The 25,417-nt window shown below is 41.2% G+C and overlaps 1 protein-coding gene across 2 annotated transcripts in view; it reads right to left on the bottom strand.

Annotated features, from left to right (window-relative positions):
* Smap2 (small ArfGAP2) overlaps positions 1-25,043 on the bottom strand; it is a 46,443-nt gene extending 21,400 nt beyond the window's left edge. The window contains exon 1 of one of the 2 annotated variants that reach the window (XM_005410555.2): positions 24,525-25,043. In XM_005410555.2, the coding sequence (XP_005410612.1) occupies positions 24,525-24,627 (103 nt within the window). In that variant the 5' untranslated portion in view covers positions 24,628-25,043. The remainder of the gene's footprint in view (positions 1-24,524) is intronic. The other variant, XM_013507809.1, reaches the window with a different exon arrangement.
* Positions 25,044-25,417: the final 374 nt, after the last annotated feature.

The following is a 25,417-nucleotide window of genomic DNA, read 5'->3' as shown; positions in this document are numbered from 1 at the left end:
GAGGCTGAGGCAGGAGGATTGCTGGGAGTTCGAGGTCAAACTGGGCTACATAGTGATTTCAAGGCCAGCTCAAAATATGTAGTGAGACCCTGTCTCAAAAACAAAACAAAACGGCTGAGCGTGGTGTTAGTCATAGGCTGGGGGGTTTTGGTCACAGGCAAGAGTGCTTGCCTATCCTATGTAAGGCCCTGGGTTTGATCGCTAGCACTAGGGAAAAAAAAGTTATTTATATAGCAGGAAATATGGGGAATGGTGGGGTTACTAAAAGGACAAACTTTGCAGCCAGAAAAGACTTGGATGTGAATGCAGCTCCATCATGGGTTACCCAGATGACTTTCAGAGAGATATTGAAACTTGCCAAGCCACAGTTTCCTCATCCATAAAACGGGTATCCTGACATTCTCCTGATAGCACCTAGAACACAGAGGGTAATCACAAGGAAGGAATTTACCCTAGACACAAATTTTTCCTTATTTTAAAATAAATCTTATTGTGTATATTTAAAATATATAACATGATGTTATAAGATGGATATATAGTAAAATGGTTACTATTGTAGTGGAATGGACCCTATTTCCTTTTTCTTCTCTTTTCTTTCATTCATTCATTCATTCATTTTCACTCTGAAATTCAGGCTGCACTTGAACTCACTATGCAGCCCAGCTGGCCTTGAACTCATGGGGGGCTTCCTGCCTCAGCTGCCTGACTATGGACCCAGTTTCAGTCTTCTAGAAAGCGTGGAATTTTAAGTAGTTTCCTTTATTTTCCTCGAAGTAGTCTTGAAAATGTGCTATCTAAGCTCCATCTGTTGCCCCCTCTGCTCCACACCCCACCCTGCCCTTGAGCCCACATGTGCCCCACAGCACACACGAAGGAAGAAGGCCCAGGGCTGTCTGCTTGAAGGTGGGCTTCTTGCATTCCACAGTGCCTAGCACTACTGGCACAAGGCCAGCCTAGTTATACCTAGAATACCTGCAAAATAAACCAATTGTTCCCTACACATTAGTTATGAAAACAAGGAGAAAAAAGGTACCGTTTGAAAATGTAAATGGAAAGAGATGTTGAGAGATAGTATTCTGAACAGCGTTGAAAGCAAAAAGCATAGATGAAATAAACTGATAGTGCTTTGCACAACACAAAAAGAAGGTCACAGGCTGGGATGTAGCTCAGTAGAGGAGCACTTGCCTGGCATATGTGAGGCATTACATTTGATCCCCAGCACTACTAAATAAATAAAATCAATTGTGGAAAGTACCAATCCAATATATGCAGAAACCTGAGCTCACACAGCTTGGTTGCATACATTTTGGCAAGTCCTTCTACGGCTTACAGCTTCTTTGTAAAATGGGTAACATGTTAATAACATCTAAGTTAAACTCCACTTCTGGACAGCATCACACACCAAGCTACTGCTGCCGTCCTGCAAGAGTCCTTTTCTGCTAAAACTTCCCCCACCACCAGAGTAGTCAGGATTAGAAGGATTCCAGGCTTGAGAACTCAGAAGAGAAAGAACTACAGTTACAGATATATTGTTTCCAGCTACTATGATAATAATTACAGCTTATCTATAGAGTTCAGATAAATAAAGTTCGGAAAAAATCATAAATAAATTTATGGTTGTCTATATTTTGACTTGCCACCCTATGGTGTTATTAAAAAGTTCTTCAATATATAAAGTGAAGGAGGAGAAAGAAAAATTTTTTCCATCTTCCACCCAACCTCTGTTGAGTATACCCTGGAACCTTCCAGAATTTTTTTTTTTTTTTTTTTTTTTTGGTTTTTCTCTGGTACCAGGAACCGAACTCACGACCTTGCGCTTGCCAGGCAGGCGCTTTGCCGCTGAGCTAAATCCCCAGCCCAACCTTCCAGAATTTATCTACTGCTTCCTAGACCTTTTCGTCTCTTTCCCTATAAGCATTCATTCTCTTAGCATTATTTATTGTATACCAAAGTCCCAACTACTCTTCTTACACATACGGGGGATACAAAAGCAGAGAAATGAGATTTTTTGAGTAAAAAAAAAAAAAAAGCTTACAGATAACAACTAAGTAGGTCTCCACTCTCATAAGAATCTTTCTAAAACAAATCTGTACAGAACAGACCTCTGAATATAAACCTTCCATGTGGTCTCCCACACAGAGGTAAAATGTAAAATGGTGTGCACTTTCTGATTACTGCATTTCAAACTGAGCTCAGTCTCTTGTTAAAAAATCTGCTCTTTTCCATTTTTCTCCATGTTCATCAACTACATCCTCATCAATTTCAATTGCACCAGTCAGCAATTTATACATCATCTTTGAACCTTTCTCTTTTTTAAGCCCCACATCGCCAAAACCAAAATATCTGTCAAACTAACATCTCTTCTCTCCACCTGTATCACTACTGCTCTGGTCTAAAGTCACCAGAATCATTCTGACCAGTGTAATTCAGCTAGAAAAGAAAACAGGGAAACTGGCTCTTCTCTCTTCCCTCTGACAGGCAGAAGGGGGCGTAATCCGACTGACAGCTGTAATGCCCCTCTCAGTCCCAAAGGTGGCCTGGGGCAACTAGTCCCAGTGCCTTCCCAGAACCTTTAGGGTTATGGTGATGGCTGCCTTCCAGGCTACACTTTTAGAGCCAGGCTCTGCAGACAGCTGTGACGTCCTTCCCCCACTCTGGGCCTCTCTGGGCGCTGCTGCTGTCTTTCTATGGAGCAGACAGAAAACCTGCATCCAACAGGGCAAATATCAGAGAGGGATGGGGCCCATGGATGATATCCCAGAATCCCACGACTAATGTAGCCAGCCTTCCTTGACGCTCCACAAAGGCAGCAGTAATCATAACTTAAGCCCTATTACTGAGGAAATGAGGGAGCTGTCAATCAAGCAGCAGCGTCTCCTGAAGTTCTGGAATATATATAACATGATGTTACCGTGACACCGCTGTCACTGTGACAGCAGAGGCGTCCTAGATGCCCCAGCACCACTCCAGGAGATATTCACCAAGAGGCAGTGAGATATGCGCCAGTGAGGCAACAGACATTTCTGGAAGAGCTCCAGGTAGGTGTCAAGGGGGCTACAAGTCTCAGCTGTTGAGGACTGGTGGAATGGCGAGGAACTGCTAAAAGCTGTATCACTGAGAGCTGTAACATGAGGGCTGACAGACAGTGACACTCAGAGCCCAGGGATATAACACTAAGGAAAAACAAGAGCCACCACCCAGAACTACCAAGGAAGATGCACTTTGTCCATTCATGATTGCTATCAATTTGAGCAAAAGAACCCTAAAATGACTGGTGACATGTCGCTCCACTTTTACAGTCTCTTCTCCCCCAAACTGAAAACCAATGTCCACAAAACAGCCAACTCATGCTTTTCAAGAAGCAGAAGTCAGGTTGTCATCCTACTGCCTAAAACCCTTCCATGGAAGGCTTCCTTCTATTACAGTTGAGTTAAAGAACAAAATCCTTAACATGGTCTCCAAATTCTTAAACATCCAGCTCAAGCCTATGTCCCCAATCCTTCAAATCCTATGACACTAGTCATCTTCCATTAACCACCTCAAAGTACCAACATGTTCCCTCTTGGAGTCTCTGGCTCTTTGTACACACTGTTCCCACTGCCTAAAAAGTTCTTTTCCCAACCACCATCCACCACTTTTATCGAGCCAACTCCCATGTACCACGAGTGTCTCTGCTGAAATGTTTCTTCCTCCAAGAAGCCTTTCCTTGGCTCCTAACCTGCACCAGATTATAATCTATCTTCCACCCTTTCTTTTGCTTTTTACATTTTTTAATGAAACATCTCAAATACATAAAAGCAAAGTCAGCCAGTTTCAGCAATTATCAGCTCCTCATGCATCTTGTTTCAGCTACATAGTCCCACCTACTTTCCCTCACCCTTTTTTTGTGTTTTATTCCCCCCACTGTGTGTGATACTGGAATTTGAACCCAGGGCCTTCACACTGAGCTACATCTCCAGCCTTTAAAATAAATTTTGGTAAGAGTCTTGTTAAATTGCCTGGACTGGGCTCAAATTTGTGATCCTCTTGCCTCAGCCTCCTGCAGAGCTGGGATTACAAAAGCACGCCACCATGGCCAGCTAAATCTTGGGTTATTTTGAAGCAAATCCCAAAAATTATAACATTTCATCTGTATACACTGGTCTATATATGTAAAAGATAAGAACTTTTTAAATGTTATAAACTTTCATTTACCCCTTTACTTTTCCTAACTTGTATGTGTGTGTGTGTGTGTGTGTGGGGTGTATATATAATTATATATTTACTTGTGTGACTGCTTAACATTTCTTTCCCACTAAATCTCAAGTGCTACAAGAGCTGACACCAGATCTGTGGCATTCACTCTCATTCTCAAGGCCTAGCACAACTCCTCACATACAGCAGGGAGGCGAAATTTGTTTAAAAATTAATTGGAGATAAACAGACCTTTGACCCCTCACTTGTAGGAAAGCATCATGGAAACAACAGGTCAGGTATATGAAAAAACACATTAAATACATGACTAGTAGTTGTTGAAACTGAATGACAGAACATTTATTCAGTTTATTTTCTATGTATTTTGAATTTTCTGTAACACTTGCAGAAAAAGTCAAAACTGATCTACAATGTTCGCTTTTAAGAGCTTGGTTATTTTTGAGAAGGAGGGACAGAAAGCGACTGGGAGACATGAGAGGCTGGCTCCATTTCTGGCCTCCACAAGTGCATTCACTTTTGACAGCGAGCTTTACACGAAGGCTTTGTGCGTATATTTCCATTGGCACATCAATAAAAACTTTACATATTAAAAATGTTTAAAATGTTCATTATTATACCTTTATATAAACTAGAAATATCTATAGATTATGCAAATAATCTATAGATTATAGATTATTAATCTATAGATTATGCAAAGGAATTAGGAGATTGCCATAAAATAGGGAAAATTTTTTGTTGCTCTCTACTTAATTCCAAAAAATCTCCAGGATATAGTAATTTTTAAAATCCAGTATTAAAACAGTATATATGAAACAATTCCATTTTTGTTTAAAAATGTGAATAAATGTTAAGTATGCACAGGAACAATGTCTGGAAGCACATATGTGAATACTAAAAGCTATTCTCTCTAGGAAATGAGGTTGTGAAATATTTATTTTCTTTCAAATCAGAAAGTATATGCCATGAACCCATATTAATTTTCTAATGAGAAATAAAAATGTGTCTTTGTTCATTTATTTTGTAGCACTGGGGATAGGACCTAGGCCTCACATAGCTAAGTAAGCACTCGACCACTGAGCTATACTCTCAGACTCAAAAGTACAAATATCTTAGCCATGTGTGGTGGCATATGTCTGTAATCCTAGCAGCAGGAGGCTGAGGCAGGAGGATTACTGTGAGCTTGAGGCCAACCTGAGCTACACAGTGAGTTCAAGGCCAGCCTAAACTGAACTGCACAGTGAGACCCTGTCTCAAAAGAAAAAAAAAAAGTACAGATATTTTAAAAACAAACAATTCTCCATGGCTCTTTACCAGCTTCACGGTAAGTTCAAAATGTTAACATCTTAACATGATATATAAAGCTCATTAAAAAAGTCAGGCATAGTAGCACATACTAGAGGCTAAGGTAAGAGAAACACAAGTTCCAGCCCAGTGACTTAGCAAAACAATGTCTCAAAAATAAGTAAAAATAAAAATAAATAAATAAATAAATAAAGGCTGGAGGTGTAGCTCAGTGCAAAGGCCCTGGGGAGTGGGGGTTTTAAGGACCTATGCTTTACACATGCTAAGTATCATCCTGAAATACAGTGCACACTCACACTTCGCCTGCACATATCTTTCCACTGGGAATGGATTTGTCCTCTATTTCTTGCTCAATAAACTTCAAAATCCAGTACAATGTCACCTCTTCTGTGAGGTCCTCCCATGAAATAAATCTTGACCTCCTCTATGGCTAACAGTAAATTGCACCCTTGCTCTTCTGACACCTAACAGCGTACGAAAGGTAGCGTCCTACACGTTTCTCTCTCATTAAATACACTGTGATTACAGAAGGCAGGCATGATGCCTCTCACTGCTTTATCCCAGACATTTAGCCCAATGCTAGCAAATAGAAGACAACAGGATAAATGCCTCTTAAATGAACCCTTCAATGAGCAACATAAAAGTATACAGGTTTTTGTTTTTGAAAAATGAAAGAAGAAATAGTTTGTAAACACCCTAGAAGCTGAGCAATCACACAGAAAAAGGCTGAGCCCGCTGTGGTGAGATTTCAAAGGCAGAACTAGCTCCACTGAGCACAAGTTGATTTTAGCATACTCTGGGGAAGAATTTTCTAACAATTAAGGTTGTGTGAAAACAAATGCAGCATATCCAGAAATAGTAAAACCCAAGTAGGGGAAGAGGCTGTATAATCAACTCTCAGGAATGGCAGAAAAATGAGTAAACTGGATGAACAGTGAGCCTTAAGGTCCTTTCCACTATTACAGTTCTAGCTGATGATTTTTAGGTAATTTTTAGTCCATTTTCTGATTAACATTCAATGACTGAAAATGCAACATGAGAAAATCAATTTATGAAAATGTTAGGTGTTGATGCACCTAAAACACTGAATCACTTCAGTTCATTTGCCTCAGACTGGCACTGAAAATTGGCTTCAATGTAATACATACATGAGGAATACCCTAAAGCCAGAAACTGATTATAAAGTAGAGGTTAATTCTTTTTTACTTAGCCTGTCATTAATATGACACAAAATTTGGAAGTCCAAGTAAAAAAGGAGAATTTAAGAAGAAATCTAATGCTAGTTACCTCAGTTCACCCCTTAGCTGCCCCCATTCTCTGGATTCACTACACAGAAAGCACGCAAGTTACACAAGTATAAGCTTGGTGAAATCAGGTAGGGCGACTGAGGGGTATATTTGCCAGCCTACTGTCATGTATACAAAAGAGAATTCATCCAGTTCCCTATTCCAATTTTAAAAAAAGCTAACTTCAACTTCCGTAAGTACAAACACTTTAAGGAACCATGAAACCAAAATAAAGAGTTGCCCAATCAACCTCTGCTCTCAGTGTGCTCTGTAAGAGAAGAAACCCCTTTCCACCTAGGCCATCTTGCAAGAATGCTGTTCCCATTTGTCAAACACAGACATTGTCCATGTTCAGAAATTCAATACAGAAGTTCAAGCTTTCTAAATGTTTGAGACAAAGAAAACTGCGACATTTCTGAGACTGATTAAAGAAGAAAGGTAAATACTACACTAAAGAATCTAAAATTCAAAATCAGAAATGGAAAGAACCTCTGAAGTCACCAGGTCCGTTCCCCACTGAACACAGGAAACCCTTCTGTAGTGACCGCCTGGCGCAAGACATGCTCAGCTAGGAAGCATTTCAATAGGCAGGCGATTCTACCATTAGACAGCGCGGTTACAACAGAGGCCTTCTGTTGGCTGACTTCAATTAATTTGTCTTCTATCTCCTGATGGTGCTTTTTCCTTCTCCAATATTTATATAAAATTATCAAAGTATACAGAATGAAAGTGAAGGTTTGGAGATTCTAGCAGAAGAACACAGCTACTCATATACTCAACCAAAATACAAAGTCAGCACAGCCAGCATAACCCAGGTGATCACTGGAAGGACAGATGTAGTAAACAGACTGCTATGACATTGGTGGAGATGAAACAAAGCAACCCTACCTTCCTACCAAGTAACCAGAAAAAGCAGCTGGTGAGGGAGAATGCTGTGAAGTACTCACTGATAAAATGATAGTCATTCTACATCCTTACATATCCCAGCATTTAACTTAACATGTTTTTCTCAAAACACGTTAAGGGCTGTTACATCAGGAAGTTAGCAGGGAGGCAGAGGTAGGTGTGGTGGGAAAAAAAGTAAGGACAGAGACATTCTGTCTTTTTTAGATAGGTAACAGTGCTCAGACAGTGGTGCTGCCTTGACTTTGGTCAGTCCTGGGCAAGGGATGCCCTAAAATTAAAAAGAAAGATAAAAGGAATACAAAAAGTAATAAAAGTCCAAAACAATAAAAGAGCCAAATGGCCAGGGTACAAAAGAGCACATGTCTACTGCTGGGTGTAGCAGCTTATATCCACTACTCATTTCCTTTGAGTACTAGGAAAGCTAATCCTTCCACTGAACTTATCTAGTAACATGTCTGTACATATCTCAGGTTATTTACCCAGCCTCTGCTACCCACAGAACTAAAGATAGAGGTTATCTAAACTGTACTACTAATCTGTTGTGTGACTTCAGGCAAGTCAGTTTACTTCTCTGAGAGTCATTTTTCTTTTTTTATGTTTATGGTTTTTTATTGTTTTTTTTTTTTCCTGAAATAGGGTCCTGCTATGTAGTGCAGACTGGACTTGAACTTGCTTATGTACCCGAGGCTGGCCTCAAACTCACAGAGATCTTCCTGTCTCAGCCTCCCCAGTGCTGGGATAATGAGCTACCACACCTGTCTGACAGTCAATTTTCTTAATCCCTAAAATCTATCTCTTCTAAAAGATAGTAACTATATGTCTAAAATACACTAAGTTGCTGGGCATTGTGGCACACACCTGTAATTCTAGCACTCAGGAGGCTGAGACAGGATTGCCATGAGTTCACAGCCAGCCTGAAATGTATAGCAAAAACCCTTCTCAACAGCAACAAATCAGTGTAAGCATGTATCAACCCATCATGCTGTACACTGCAAAGACATGCAGTTTTCATTTGCCAATTATACCTTAATAAAAAATTTTATGCACAGGCATTGGTTTTAATCCCCAGTGGGCATGCCCACCCCCCCACACACACTGCACACACACTCACACATTTCCAGCTGGTCCTGGGTAGCTGTGCAAGGCTCTTGGTAGTGCCATCTCTTGGCAATGCCCTGAGAGATTCTGTTATACGCTTCTAGGACTGTTTTTATAATAAATTGTGGACATATTTTAAAGTGGAAAAATGAGCTACCTGCAAGACTTTTTATGTGTTCAAGAATCTCATGAAGTCAGTGAGATTAGGCAGATTATCCTAGCCTCCCCAGTTCAACTCCTACAGCATTTCACGGCCTCTCCTAAGCACTTACTCATCTGTGGTCGTTCTGTTGTTGGCAGCCCTTTATTTTTATTTCACACAGGATCTCACTGTGTCACTCACTTGCACGGGCTGAGCTTGAACTGCAGATCATCCTGCCTCAGTTTCAGTTTCTCGTGATTAAGTTTTAACTGATTTATTACAGAAACTCACTCAAAGGTAATTTGAACATCTTACACTGAAAGCTTAAGGAAAGGGTCCATAATGTTCCTTGCCTCCTGGCTCAGCCCATGATATTTTGGCTCTAGCCAACTTTCTCCACACAAAGAGTGCTTAAAGCATTTACGAATAAGCTAGAAGAGTGGTGGCTGAGACATGGCTTCTCTGAAAAGGGGAGGAAGGCAACAAAAAATAGCTGCTTTCATTGGGGGCAGGAAGGAGGTTATGTCATTAGAGGCCAAACAGTGAGACTATCTTGGTACAAACAATCATTCAACTTGAAGGCTCTACTGGGCAATTACTCCAACAAGGGCTCAGCTGAAATAGAACAGTCTGCCAGGACCCAAGCAAAGGGACTGAAGTGTCAGAGTCATGGCTTTAGATCCCAGAACATCCCTGAAGGTTGTCCACAGAACACACTGCCCCCGCTTGGCATCACTCTGCACCTGACTCAGTGAAGAATATGGGTTTAAAGAGATGAGGTAGTATGTGCCTGTAATCCTAGCACTCTGGGAGGCTGAGGCAGGAGGATTATAAATTCAAGCCCAGCCTGGGTAATTAGTGAGACATTATCGAACACAAAAAGAATAGGAGATGTAACTCAGTGTAAAGGCCCTGGATTCAATCTCCAGTCCCGCAAGAGAAAGAGAAATGAGAGACAGAGACAAAGAGAGACTGAGCAAGGAAAATTTGGGGGCAAATTCAAAGTTATTCAAACTAAACAAACATTTTATAGCAAACGTAACAAGAACAAAACTTAGACCTCCTGAGAAATCTAATACATCTCCGTCACTACTCCAGTGGCTAACAGCAGGCTGGAGGGAATAGGTGTGTACAGAGGGATCGCTGAGCTAACAGCTAGGCAAGCATTTCAAAGGTGGCCAGGGGGCTGGGGATTTAGCTCAGCGGCACAGTGCCTGCCTGGCAAGCATGAGGTCGTGAGTTCGATTCCTGGTACCCGAAAGAAAAAAAAAAAAAATCAAAGCTGGCCAGGTGGACCTGATATTTTGAAACTTGATATTAGAATTAAACTAATTTTCTAGAGCTCATGACTTCACTTCAAGTAATAGATGCTAACTTGGTTTGCCAGAAGTTATGTCTTCACCCTCTGGGGACATTCAGTTTTTTGTATTTCTAAAATTAAAATTATTTCATGCTAAAGCTTTAACCGCTTTTCTGCAACAATCAGTATCTACTCATATTCTCAAAAACATACTTAAGATGTAAAGTGAGCCTATTCACTGGAGGGAAGCATATCTTTAGAAGTCACCAAAGGAGGGTGAGATAGCCACTGATTGATGAGGTCTCTCTTCATCCACCATCTATCCTTGGAATACACTCTTGACCTGGCACACTGATGATAGGTTCATTTCTTCTCCTGGGCAGCTAAAGAGCTACCAGAACACAACTACCATAACACTAGATTCTAATGCACAAGATCCAGTCCTGCCCAGCTCTGTAATTCATAACCTCAGGGCTGCTTCCATTGCTACCTGATAGTCTGTGCAAGAAAATGTTTTCATGCATTTCACTCATACCTCAACCAAGGATAGAGCAGGCAGAGGGAGCAGGTGTAGGGAGAAACTGCTGGGCCAACGGCTATACCACCATGTCAAGGTTAACCAGGTGGATTTGACCGTTCAAAAGTTGGCATCATTATCACTAAACTTTGCATAATCAGGTCTTGGCATTCACCTGTGTAATACACTGAACACATGCTTGGTGATAAAGTAGGTAAGAAGTAGAGGGACAACATGAAAACTGACTTTTTTTGAGACAGGGTCTAATTCTGTAATTCAGGCTGGCTTTGAACTCACTATGTAGCCCAAGCTGGCCTCAAACTCATGTTGATCCTTCCGCCTCAGCTTCCGCAGTGCTGGGACTATATGCATATGTGTCAAAAACTGACATTTTGAAAAAGCCCAGGTAGGCATGAAGGCACACGCCAGTAATATCAGCAGGCTGAGGACAGGAGGGTGGAAAATTTGAACCCATCCCTGGCAACTCAGGGACTTATTTAGCAAGACTGTCTCAAAATAAACTAACTGTTTAAAAGGCTGGGGATATAGCTCAGTGTAAAGACCAGAGCACAAGAAAGGAACAGACCACAGTTAAATAGTCCTGAGGCTTCCAGGAATATGACGGACTGGTGGATAGTAAAGAAAGAACCTCTCCAAGATTTGGTGTTCAGATGCTAGAATATAGCAATGTGAGGAAGAGAAGAAGGAGGGGAGTGGGTTTCTAGGACCTAGCAAGGATCTGAAGCAAAAAGTGAAGCCAAGAGGACAGAAAGCAAGAGACTTCAACACAGAAGAAGGAAATGGCAAGCAGCACTTTCTCCAAGCCCTGACTCACTGCATAAGAGGGTTGGCTCAAACCTGCAGACCCATGGTGATTACTGGCAACCTCAGAGGCCTCCACAGAGAATCACACCAGTAGAACAGAGCAGTGGACACTGTGGACTGCAGTGGCTGGTGATTTGGGTTCAGATGTCCCCCAGAGAGGGTGACTGGCCAGTGGCCATCTTGAAGAGGGGTCAACTGAGCTCAGAACTCAGAGCAGCTGTGAGCTGGTTTCATTTAGTGGCTCCCAGTGTCAGCGTGAGGCAGAACCAATTCAAGTTGGCAGCAGGTCAAGGAGTTGAGTTCAAGCTGGCAGGGAACCAAGCAAGAGGCACATGGAGTATTGCAGGCTGAATGAATCAGGTTCCATTCTCAAAGCCAGAAACTAGCCTGAACTTCAATGGAACTAAAGGTACAGGCTTGCTGGGGTTATGCTGTACCCTGCCATAAATCTACTACTGGCTTCCTGGGACTAATCAGCATGGATCTGGGCTCTCTCTGCCCACTCATGTCTACCAATGACAGCAAATACACAACCTGAAGTTGAAGTTTTTTTTTGTTTTTTTCTTTATTGTTTGTTCTTGTTTTTATAAGAATGTGAACATTGTTTCTGGGGTTTTGTTGTCATTGTTGTTCTGTTCTGTCCTTGTTTTTATTTTTTCCTTCTCTCTTTCCCTCTTTTCTCCTTCACCAGTTTCCCAGAGTTTACATAATTCTCCTTTGTCCTCCAGCCTTGCTTCTAATCTCTTCTTCTTCTACTTCTCTATTTTTCCCCTAATCGCTTTTAAATTTTCTCCCCTGAGGATAAAATTGCCAGAATGAGGGCATATTTACTATATACAACTTTCTGGATTGCTTTAGATTTGTTATAGAACCATAAAAATAGTTGACACAATTAAAGGTGGAAAATTAATAGTTACCATAGTTTGTCATTTTTCTAGTCCATGTTTGACGCTATTGTTATTGCTCACTGTACTACTTTAGCCAAGGTGACAGAATTGTTCTACTCAGTTGTTCTTCCTGGTATGCCAAGACTGAGATTTCCTAAGGGTCCTAAAAAATACTATAGGTCAGTGCCAAAGAACCAGGGACTAGGCCAAATACTCAGCAACTTCTCATTCCCAATAAACTGAAGAGGTACAATCTTGCAACAGATTCAAAACTCAAAAGCCAGCCACACCTGGAAGACATCTCTGAGAGGCTGTCATATACCAAGGAGTCTAAAGACTAGCAATAAAGCTACTTGCCATGAGCAATTTACAAGCACCAACCTAGGAATTAAACTAAAAAAAAAAAAAAATAGAAAAGAAGAAGACACTTAAATAAGATACAATCCCAGACTTCCAGCCCACCAAAGGCAAATCCAGGGTAAAAGAGGTGGAACAATCTGAAAGCCACCCATGTGGACTCTCTGAAGTGTTAACAGCAGAAGTAATAAAGCAGATGAGTGAGACTCTAGAAAAAAAATCAAATCAAAAATAATTTCTCAGATAACTACAAAGATGGCGATCATAATGAAAGACATGCTTAGTAACTCTAGAGCAGATACAGGTAAAAAACAGAAGAGCTTCGGAAAATGATGGAAACCATGAACACCTAACACAAGAAAGAAATGGAATCAATGAAACTGGTTCAAACAGATATCCAGGAGATTAAAAAGTCCTTTGAAAGTATATGCAGCAGAATGAGCCAATGTGAGGACAGACTATCAGATAGAGAAGACAGGACTGTGGTTTATGATATGACCAAGATGCAAAATCCAGGGGTTGAAGGCAGGGAAAGAGAATGGGAAAAAAAGAAGTTATATTATGTACAGGGTCAAATTCTCTATTATGAATATGATCACTATATGTACCTAAAATGTACCAAAAAATTAAAAACTTAAATGTACCAACAAAATCTGATTTTAAAAAAGTAGAAGATCCAACAATATGACGCGTACAAGAAACACATTTAATTCAAAAACAAATTCACGGACTGAAAGTCAAAGGATGGGAAACAGTATTACATGTGACAGGAATCAGAAAAAAGCAGGGGTAGCTATTCTATTTGCAGACAAAGGGAATTTCAAGCCAAGACTGATTAAGAGAGACAAAGAAGGTCACTACATCCTTGTAAGGGAACAATCCAAGAGGAAGACATTTAAATAGTCCCACTCTCCTCCCTCTGGTCCAGTGATTCCCAACCAAAGCAATTTCTCCTCAGGGGGCAAAACTGAAAAATTTCTGGTTGTCACATCTGGTAGGAGTTAGAGAAGTGCTAGGCATCTAAGTGGGCAGAAGCCAGAGGAGGCTGCTGCACCATGTGCTGCAGCCATGATGGGTACCCCTGCCAGAGGCCCAGCACTTTGGGGCCACCTGAGCTTGAACTGAAACCTTCAAAACCATGAATCCCCAAAAATCTTTTCTCCTTATAATTTAACTCTTTTGAGTATTTTGTTACAGTGACAAAAATCTGACTGATAGAAATATAGAATTCTAAAATTGGAAAGAACTTTGGAGATTTTCTATTCTAAGCACAGTTGGAGAATCAGGGCCAAGAACAATCAAGTCACGTGGCCAAGTTCCTGGAAGAAATGATCATCAGCTGGCCTGGAATTAGAATCATCTTTACATACCTCCAAAGTGTGGTACTAATAGATGTCTGGTCATTAAATCAATATCTTGTTCTTTTTCATTACAACATATGATTCAACACCCAAGATTGTGATGAAGAGTTATTCGCATCCTTTCCCATTCACACTCCCCTTCCTTGAAGAATTCAGGAAGAGCCAGGGATATAGCACAGTGACACAAGTGCCTGCAGGGCAAGCACAAGGTCCTGAGTTTGATTCCTGGTACCAAAAAAAAAAAAGAATGCAGGAAGCCAAGAAGAATGTAACACACTAACAAGACCAAGAGGCTCCAGCTTTTCATTTGGTTCCAGCATAGCACATACCTATGAAAAACTTTCTAAATCAACAAATGAACTCTCCTGTGAGGAAACTGACATGAGCACCTCTCTCCACACAGCAATGCAGTGCTTTTCTTACCATGTCAGAGGAACCCAACCAATGTCAAACACAGGGAAAATCAATGTCACTTTACTGAATCACAACCAGAACTTTCACCTTAAACAAACAATGAACAGAAGTGTGTTCCGGGATTAAAGTACAATAGGTTAGACCACTGGCATGTTGAATGTTCATCATCAAAACAGCTCTGACTTAAAAAAGGGAGGCAAAAGGTAGAGATTTGCCCTTTCACAAAGAAAAGATTCACCAGAATATTTCAAAATCTAGATATTTTAGAATTGAATCTAATAAGGTACACAGGTCAAAAGGTGTGGCACAAGGGTGTAAGGCAAAAATGCCAGCCACATGAATGGAAAGATCCCATCCAGAACATTATGCAGAACAACCAGGGCAAGTCTCTAGGAAAATAATCATAGCTTCAAAAGAGCCACAGTAATATTCTTCAAGTCAACCAGACCTGTTTCAGTGGGTGCAGGAGAGCTTCTAAAATGCTGCAAGGTTGTCATTAATTTCTATGTCACCTGAGAGCAATGTCTGAACATTTACTCCCATCCCACCAAAAGAATGCTAGTACTGCCTCTTATTTCATAAGCCCTGCTACATTTCTTTCACCATGATGTGTCATACTAATACCTCCCACTGAGAGGGCACAAGACTGGCTTCGTGACTGGCTCCACTTTCAGTGTGGGAAGCACACAAATGAAATGGTGCCAAGAAGAAAGTACCACCAAACAACCGTGAGATTCACATGCTCAGCTTCCTGGCATGTCACAGCTCTTCAAATATATGACTTAATAGTATGGGGTTGTAGCTGTGGCCCAGTGGTGGAGCACTTGCCTAATATCCACAAGGCACTGGGTTCAACCCCCACTATCACCAAAATAAAAAAGATCTAGACACTGATCTTACATCTTTCGCGGGGTTGTGAGTTCGATTCCCGGTACCGGAAACCACCCCCTCCCCTGCAAAAAAATAAAAAATAAAAAATGACTTAATAGTATGAACATAGCTGTCAAAAAACAAAACAAAAAGAATATGACCTGAACATATTAATAGAATAATATTCTTCATGACCAGGACAGAGACACTGTGCATTAGGTATACAGAGAGACACACAGACACTCACAGTACTCATTCAGACTACTTTAATCCACCTTCCCAGGGGATAGATTTAAGTGAAAAAGGACTCTGTGAACAACATAAGAGGCTAATCAATGACACAACAGTATTCCTGCACACCAGGCATCTAATGTGACATGCTGGGCCATCTTGTTATTATATGAACCATAAAGCTGTCCTTGAGGTCAATCTTTGCATCAACAGATGTCTAATGCAATGAATCATGTCAAAACGACAGTCTCTATAACAAAGCCATCTCCAACTCAGAGGAACCCCATGGTAGGCAAGCACTATACAAGTGAGCCAACTCCTTAGCCCTACAACATTTTAAAATTAGAGGGCCCCCATGCCTGCCCAAATCTGAACACATAAATAACCCATCAGCCTAACAACAACACAAATATTTACATTATACTATTACTTGTAATACTGAAAAATGAAAAACCAAAATGTCCAACAATTGGGCTGTGGTTAGATAATAATGTTATATTTCCATGATGGAATACAATAGTGGTATTTAAATATTATAACATCATGAAAATGTTAATGATAAATGCTAAACACAACAATACTGGTATAAAAACCATCATGGTGTAAGTTGAAATAAGTACTGAGTGATGAGGATTATGGGAGCTATCACTGGCATCATTCTGTTTTTCATACTTTCCAGTGATTTTTGTCATGAATATAGATAATTTTCATAGAAAAGGTGAAATCTCTGCTTTTTGAAGAAACAGCATTTAATGTTTAGATAATAAGCATGAAGAGCCTCCTACTTCCCCACTCCCCCAATCCTGTAAGACAAAAAAATAACTAGTCTGGGAGTCTGTTTCTATGGCAACACATTTTCCCCTTCTTTCCGTTAAATGTATGAGAAGACTAATGAAATTGGAACCTATTTTTACTCTATCATAACTCGGACTCAATTTGAGTCACTTGTATCAGGCTACTTCTGTTCACAGATTGGGCTCAGAACCCAGTAGGTTGGTTGCTCAGAGGGGCTAAGCTGCAGCCTTCCTGGTTCTCCTGCTGCATTCAGTCAAGCTCCTGTGCCTACTTACATAAGCTGGGAACATTCATAGAGCAGTCGTGCTGTAGGAAAGACCTTTTCTCAAATTTCTCCTGTCTGCAACAGTTCCTCTAATCAGAATCCTCATTCCCACTTTCACAGCAACAAAGTCAACTCCTATTCCAAAAAGCTATTCTTTGAGTAAAAATAATTCTTTCTTTTTCAAATCATTGGTCATACTCGAATTGGTTTCCATTACCTCTACCGCTTACAGCTATTTTGAACATGCTTCATGTTTTGAACAAGCTTCATGCTAACAACAGCGTATTTCCTTCCTATTCTTCCTCTGAGGGCCTATGTCAGTTATCAACAACAACAAAAAGACAGCAATGTCCCTTCCCCCAGGAACTTCATCCAGCCCCAGCTTACATAGAAAACTTCGTAAGAAATTATTTTTCTAAGGCGTAAGAATAAAGCCATTTAAACAGTATTAAGGCAGAAGCTTAACTCAAGACTAGCATCACTAGAGAACTCATTTCTAAACCCACATTTGGGGCCTCCCAGTTAAACAAGAAAAGAGGAAGAAGTCAGACAAGAAAAATTACTGTGTGTGCACATCAAACAAGGTGAAGGAACACTGTAGGATTAACATGTAAACCCACATCTACAGATGTAAGTTCTACAGTCGAGGCTTGGAAATTTATGATCTTTCATCACCAGCAACTGCAGTGGAATCCAGCATGACTCTTAGAAGAAAGGAAAAGACTGTTTGTTCCAATCTTTATGCTATGAGAGACCTATCAGCTATAGGCCTACCTACAGGCCTCCCTCCTGCAGCTGCTTTACTATTTTCAGTACATCATAAAACAACAGCATTTCACATTTGGTTTTTTAATGAGGATAAATGATATAAAGCCTGAAGAATCCAGTTCTTGTTTTGGACTTTGAAAATTCTTTTTGAAAGCTCTGACTTGATTTAAAAATAAAAACAACAACAAAGTATTCTCCAATTGGCTTATGAAATTTAGTACTTAGATAAACTGTACTTTACATATACTTAAACGCAAACCAGAGTGGGGTGGGGGAAGCAAACCAGGATACTTACAGCGAATACACAAATTGAGGATAAAGAGGGCTCTGGTTAACAAAAATTGTAAGAGAATCCTTTAAAATAAATTTAAAATTAAAAGTAGCAGCTATAATAAAATCCTATTACATACTAGCCAGTGACACACTATAATGGTGGGATTCCAAGGCAACTTTCAGCCACACAGGAAGGAAGATGGGGGAAGAGGAGAGCTGGACAAACTGAAGACAACCACCAGGGCAACCTTACGCCAATGGATGGCCACGGCTGAAGGTAGCTGAAGGTAGATCTGGCTCATTTCTGGGGCTTTCCACTGGGAAGGGACCTGCCGTTCAGTCATCAACGGCCCGGCATTCACAAAGCCTGTGAGGAAATATGGGATCCAGAACAGTGGGGTAGGGAAGGAGAAAGTTTGGAAAAGGGAATAGTCAAACATAGCAGTGAAAGATTATAATTATTAAACATGAGGCTTCAAAAATAAACAGATGTACCTTTTAAGATATATCTTTAAAGCTGAAAAGAATGGTACTCTGGGAAGCAGCTGAATATGCTTTTTAAAATACTAAAATACATTTTAATTATATCTGCGAATTACAACAATCCCTGCCAAGAGGAAATTAACTTTTTGTAGAAAAGTGAAAAGTAATGAAACCTATGTTTTATTTACAACTAGTGACTTTATTCAAATAATGAATGTCCCTTATCTGTGGCCTCTGAAGAAAGTAACAGCCCAAAAGCAGACATACCCACACTGCACTGAAACCTTCTGCTGGCCTAGTTCCACCAATTCCATTAAGGGCTCAAATGCAGGTGACCTGATTGACAAAAAAAGCACTTCTAGAAAGCCCTAAACTTATACCACAAACTCAAACACTTCTATAATCAAAAAGAAAACTAGTTGCAGTAACTTGGGAAGTTCTTCCTTTAAATGGAACATAAGCAACATTCCCTATACACAAAGTATTTTTCTGGTCTAGTGTAGATGGAAACAGAGTCAGTGATCTCACCTCCTTCACCCAATCCTAACCCATCTGAAGTTACAGATGGGGACTATCAACCACCAACTAATAAGACTAGTAAAACTCAGCCAGGTATCATGGTGCATACCTGTAATCTCAGTACTCTGAGAGTCAAGACAGGAGGATCAAAAGTTAGAGCCCAAATTGAGCAGTGTAGCAATTTAGCAAGACTCTGTCTCAAAAGTAAAAAAAAAAAAAATCAATAAATAAAAGGTTAGGAATACAGCTCAATGTGAAGGCCCTGGGTTAAATATCCAGTACTGGGTATATGGAAAGAGTTAAAATGATATGCAGCACAAAGAAAGTTAGCCTCATCACAATAACCTTAACTATCAATTAGACACTAAACTGTACATGGTTTAAGGGCACCATCCTCAAAACTGTCCATCTTTCAGCTGTAGGTGGGACAGTTCAATGTAGACATACCATGCCTAAGCCTAAGACTTCCCAGAATTGACAGGGTAGGAACTTATTTTCTGAGGAATCAAAAGATAAATTGCTCCTAGAAGCGACCAACAGTCAAATACAGATTCAACAGAAGCTAATTTGCCTAATCAAGCACCCTAATTACACAGGTCATGATTGGGCTGTTACATCACTTCCTGGGACTAAATGCTGTTTCAGCAATAGTCGCATCAGGCTTCTGAAGCAGGAGGTTGTCTCTATCTCAAAACCTTATCGCTTGTCCATAATCAGTCAAATACAGGCAAAGAATTACATCTTGGAGATGTTCTAAGTGGCTCTGTACCTTTGCCTGTTAGTGTTTGCATCCCTCCTTGCTCCAGTCTGTCACAGGGAGCTACATCTCCCCGGCTCTCCTATCAACTGATTTCCAGATAAGTTCCCTCAAGGGGAGGTAGTGTGGGGATAAGAGGCAAAAAGAGGCAGGGTTCTCACTCTTAACTTGGCCTGGGTTCCAGCTGAAAAGACAACCCCTCTTTCCATGCTAATAGTTCACACCAGTTGGCTAAGGCTTCTGTTCTATTTTGCCTTGGGGCAGAGTAGCTCCAGGTATCACAGGGTTCTGTGGTGCCTCTTCAACCCTCGGTTAGTTTCCCGGCACTTATATTACCTATATGGCCTATCCCCTGTATTATATTCCCTCTACTTGTAGGACCTACAGTGGCTTTTCATTTCCCTGACTTGTCCCTCACTGAGGGGACCTTCAAAAATAAGGACTTTAAAACACATATTATTTTTCAAAAAATTATTTTCCAAAGAATTAAAGCAATTATTCAGATAATAAATAAAAGATTTCTTCTAGTAAGGAACAAAAATTTTATGAATGATAAAATCCATTCATCCATTCAAACAAAAATTATACTGACAGTGTGGTCCTGTCAAGCCCTACTCATTGCTGAGAAGACTACAGTGGACAATCAGGTCCAACCCCTGCCCTGTCCTGTGCGGCAAATCACAACTCTGAAATAAAACAATACAGGAATGGTCCTTAATGATAGAGCAATCTGGTAAAAGTATATTACCATTAACCTGTTCTACTCTCTGTAGACTTGGTTCCTACTTTTTCAGTGTGGTATGCTGAATTGTCAAAAGTTCCACGGGCCAATATAGAACTTCTTCAAAGTTAGTGTCTATTTAAAAAGGCCAGTTGTGCAAACAGAAGTAACCACTGTGGTAAGGACTGAAGCAGACACAATAATAAAAGTAAGGCACTATATACTTATAGACTGAAAAGATACATGTGTTTTATGCAGATTCTTGCTTAGCATCTTCTTCACAGGATATCATTTGGAGGAAGAAAGATTGACTCAATTTAATAAATTACTTCGTCCCTTCTCAATGACACAGGTAGATTATATCAACATAACAATGCTAGCTGCAATTACATCATGAGTAGCCTGTCACAGTCATCAATCTCATGACATTATTTCCAAGATGGAATTTTCAGGCAGAAGAACAGAAACAGACAATGACTCATGTGGTGAGCAGTTATACAGACAACTGTGCCCAAGAAAGCTGCCACCTACATATCATAATGACATCAAATGAAAAATGCAGACAGAAAGTAGTTTTCTGATTCATGTAGAAACAAAAGATTTGTGCAAAGCATACCCAAGACATAAGGCTGCAGTTACCTGATTACAGATCCTAAACATTTTATGCAACAAAGAATATATACATCATATACTCAGAATTTAACCTGCTTGAGCACAAGACCATGTTCAGCCTCAAAAATCACAGCACTGGCTGCACAAACGGCATAATATCTACCCCTGGCACTTTTATTAGATTTTTCTAAGATAAGTTAATGTACGCATGAAGGTAAACCCCACGGAGATCGTGTGGACACAATATTCACACTATTCTTCCTACTAGCAAATTAGAAAGCATTTTATGCCTGCAATACTTACAATTTGTTTGAGTAGCAGGTGGATCCACAATACTTTGTGCTTCATAAACACAGGGAGTCTAAAGAATGATGCTCACTCAAAATCTCAATGCCTTAAAGAAGTCAACTATAGAGCTGGGATTTTAAGCTTAGTGGCCCTTAACTAGCTACTAACTTTTACCCCTCACCACTCCCTAATATGCAGTCAAAATACACATCCCCTCAATACATGCACATGATACAGCACACCCTGGGGCTCTGAACATTCTGTCTCCTCTTCCTAAAATGCAAAGTCTCCTAACCTCGCCTAGCAAAGTCCTTCTTTATCCTTAAGATACAGTCTAACTGTCTCTTTGAAACTGTGGCTTCCTGAGGAAGATCTGTTGGCCTTCTTCAATGCTTTCATTTCTCCTGTACAGGAAGCCATAATAATGATTACTATGTTGCATCATGCATTTGTTTTACTGTAAAGTCCTTGGAATCCAAGACTTTATCTTTGAACCAGTATGTTCTGGTTCACTGTCTTACACAAAACAGGTGCCTAAGAAATATTTTCTGAAAGCATGTAAGTAGTGTTGGATATTAAACTTACAAACAATTTCCCCTAAAAGAAGGTATTTTGTACTCTTTTTCTCATCATCACAGAATGATATTTAAAAGACTTGGAGAACAGGAAAGCATCTCCTAGGGAACAGGTTCAACATGTTCATATTAAAAGACATTTTAATGGAGACTTTGATAAAAACGAAAAAGTTATTTGATCTTGTCTAGAGAAGGCTGTTTCATGGAAGCAAAATTCCTTCTGTTTAGATCTGGTGGAACTTTTTTTTAACCTCTCAAAAGGTGCCAAAGATAGAGCTAAAATAATTAAAAATTTATTTAAAAGTTTATGTTCCAAAGAATGATACTTAACAATGATTTAGCTGTTGATAGAAAAGAAATGAGAGGCAAGCTAAAGATTAATTTATGGAAGTTGAAGTTTAGAACTACCACTAGAAAATCTCCATACAAAGAAATTCCCCAGTCTAATCTTTCATATAAAACTGAAGTCAGAAAACACCCTCAAGGGTAACATAAAATACATTTGCAAAAATGCTAGGCCTCCCATATAGAGGAAATGGTTTTGGCTTAAAGACTAGGGAATTACCAACTGAGTCACTCTATCTGTGGCTTCCAGGAACCAAAGTATTGTAAGGGAATAAAGTCAAACAATGAAAATAATAAAATCAATATAAAATAGGATCTACATTTGTAAAAAATAAACGATGCTTATATTTGAATAACACTTTACAAGGCACTTGCATTTTTCAACTGGGAAAATGAAGCTGAAAAAGTTAAGTGGCATGTTGAAAGTCACAAAACCCCCAAAGGCAAAGGAAAATTTAGCTAGATACTCCCCCATGAAGTCTGCAACCCCTTCCATTAATCTGCCTCCTACAACCTGCCTCCTACAAACTTACAATGCTGTGAATGGCCTGGGACACTTTCTAAGATGACACTAATGAGAGAAGCTGTCTTCCAAATCACCTAAGAATCTCCATCTCAGGATGTGGGATTTTACCATCAACAGTGGTTACTAAAGACTACAAGCAACCAGTTACCAGTTCTCATTAAGAACTAATTTTTATGACCTGGTCCCCAATAAGGCTATTAATAGAGAGCAAGGGAAATTTGGAGGAAGAAGTAGTGAATCAACCTCTCTTTTCCATATGCTCTATTTTAGTGGAATAAGAGCAAGTATAAGAAAGAAATGGAGGGTTATTAATCATCAAAGTGGCATGTGATCCTCAAATGTAGCAATGCTCACTCCAGTGGGTTGCTTTCCTGTGACTCAAGATCTGTCAACCCAGGACATAGGGAATTTGAGTGATGCCAAGGCACATTCCTAAGTCTTTTCTCATTTGTTTGTTTGAGACAGGGTCTCACTCATGATCCTCCTGCCTCAGCTTTCTGCTGGGATTACATGAGTTCACCACTATACCCAGTACATCCCTAACTTTTAAAATGACTCTACTGACAAATCTAGCACAAGATCTAATAAGAATAAACCTTTAAGAAATTAACCGACTCAACACAGATTGATTCTGAAATACTCTTTTAAACTGAGTTTTTCCCAATGTAAAAATGCAGGATGAAAAGTCTGGGGATCTGCTTTCTTTATGACACATTTCATTTACCTACTGGTAGAGGTCACAAAAATATGCTACTAGGTGTCTACATCAATGCATCATTTCTGTCCTCCTTACATAACCTTCTTCTACAACAAATGGTAATCAAGTGAAAACATTAAGCTGCTACTTCCTTTCTTGAAATAGGTAAATAAAAATATATTTGAATTACTGTTTTATATTATATGCCCAATATGCTACAGCAAACAATCCTGGCAAATCCACCACATTAGCAACAACAGTAAAGGAATTAATAGTCCCCAAAATATAGCAACTTGAATCTGTAAATGTTAAGGGCGAACATTTTCACCAATAACCAAACTTGCTTATCATACTGATTTTTAGTTATATTAAATCATTCATCATTGAGGGCACAGGAAATAAAGACTAAATGTTTCTGCCAATTTACAATAATCCTATTTCACCTTCAGAAGTGTAATCACCATGGAAGCAACGAATCTGATGAATTCTTTGCTTCCTTTTCTCCTTCTGCACTACAGCCCAAATCTGCTAGTTTCTGGCAATACACACACACGCGCGCGCGCACGCGTGGCCTCCCATGCACTCCACAAGCCAGGGCTAGACTGTCTTAGAAATCCGCACTGTGTCACTGCATAAGACAATTTCCTGCTGCATACATCCTGGAAGAAGAAAGCCACCTAAGCACTCCGTCAGATCTCAGCAGGCTGTAAAATGACGGGAGTTGCTAAAGAAATAGAAGGCAGCAACAATCACCACCTTTAAAAAAAATTTAAGCAGTTTTCCTCTCCGTCATCTCACCTCCCTCTACGCCTTCTCTGTCTAACACACACACACACACACACACACACACACGCACACACACGCGCGCGCGCACACACACACACACATACGCTGCAGTTCATCCATAGCTCTGCGAGTGAGTGTTATCTCTAGACTGGCAGCGGGCAGTCCTGAAATACAGACATTTTCACTTGAACGCACTAGGCCACGTCCACCCCACCCCTACCTCACCCCGCCCCGTTCTATCCTGCCCCCTTCCCCCACCGATACACAAGATCGCCAACACCAAACCCCAAGCCAGACTGGCTCATCAGCAAGAGGAGCAAGCGCAGCCATTCAGAGACGACTCGGGCGCGCGGAGCCCTGGAAGCCCCCTCCCCACGGCGTGGCCCGCGGCGGGACCCCTCGCCCGCCGGGAGCGACGCGCTACCTTTAGACTGGCAGTCCGCGCAGAACTTGTTATCCTCCTCCAGCAGCAGGTTGGCCAGGACCGCCTGGTACCGGTCCACGTCCTTCACCGACTTGCCTGTCATAGCCAGGGTGCCAGCGGGGGCAGAGGGCGACGCGCCCCCTCGCCCCCAGTCCCAGCCCGGGGGTAAGGACTCCCAGACCCCCACCCAGAGCAGCTTCCTAGCGAGAGAAAACCCGCTCCTCCCGCCTAGTTCCGAGCCCCTGCTCGGTCAGCGGCGTCCACCCCCAACTCCGCAGCCCCCCGGTGCGGCGCCCCCTGGAGGGCTCAGGGAAAGGCCCGGGTCCGGCGGCGGCCGCTGGACCAGAGACCCGGGGCCCAGGCAAAGGGAGCCCTCGGCCTGCTGGGTGCCGGACACCGAGACGACCCCCGGCCTGCCTTTTCTGCTGGCCGTGAGTCCCGTGCCCCGGTTTACCCGGCAGCTGCTGCCCTCCCTGCCACAACCTCCACCGCCTACTTCCGGCAGCTCTTCCTCTCCACCTCCACCCAGCCCGACCCGCGCATGCGCCCCGCCCCCTCCGCGTCCTCCTGGGCTCCTCCCTTGGTTCTGCCTTGTGAGAACCAATCCCGGAGGGCCGGGGGCGGGGTTTAAGGGGTGGAAGGCAGGAGGACACGCCCCCCGCAGGTCCTTGGAAAAGAATGAATGGAGCCTGGCTGGAAGGGAGGAGGGAAGGGAGGAGGGGAGGGTGGGGAAGAAAGAGAAGGAAAACAACTGACGTTGGCTGAGCTCTTACTGTGTCAGGCTCTGTGCTAAGTGTACATAAATTATCCCAATATTATCCTCATTACATCTCTGAGCTAAGTAGTTATCATGCTATGTAACCCGAGGATTGAGGATACCACAAAGTCTTCCA

Source organism: Chinchilla lanigera, unplaced genomic scaffold (assembly GCF_000276665.1).
Source record: "Chinchilla lanigera isolate Chin_1 unplaced genomic scaffold, ChiLan1.0 scaffold00136, whole genome shotgun sequence".
In the NCBI taxonomy this organism is placed as follows: domain Eukaryota; kingdom Metazoa; phylum Chordata; class Mammalia; order Rodentia; family Chinchillidae; genus Chinchilla; species Chinchilla lanigera.
This window is presented reverse-complemented; position numbering and strand designations above follow the sequence as displayed.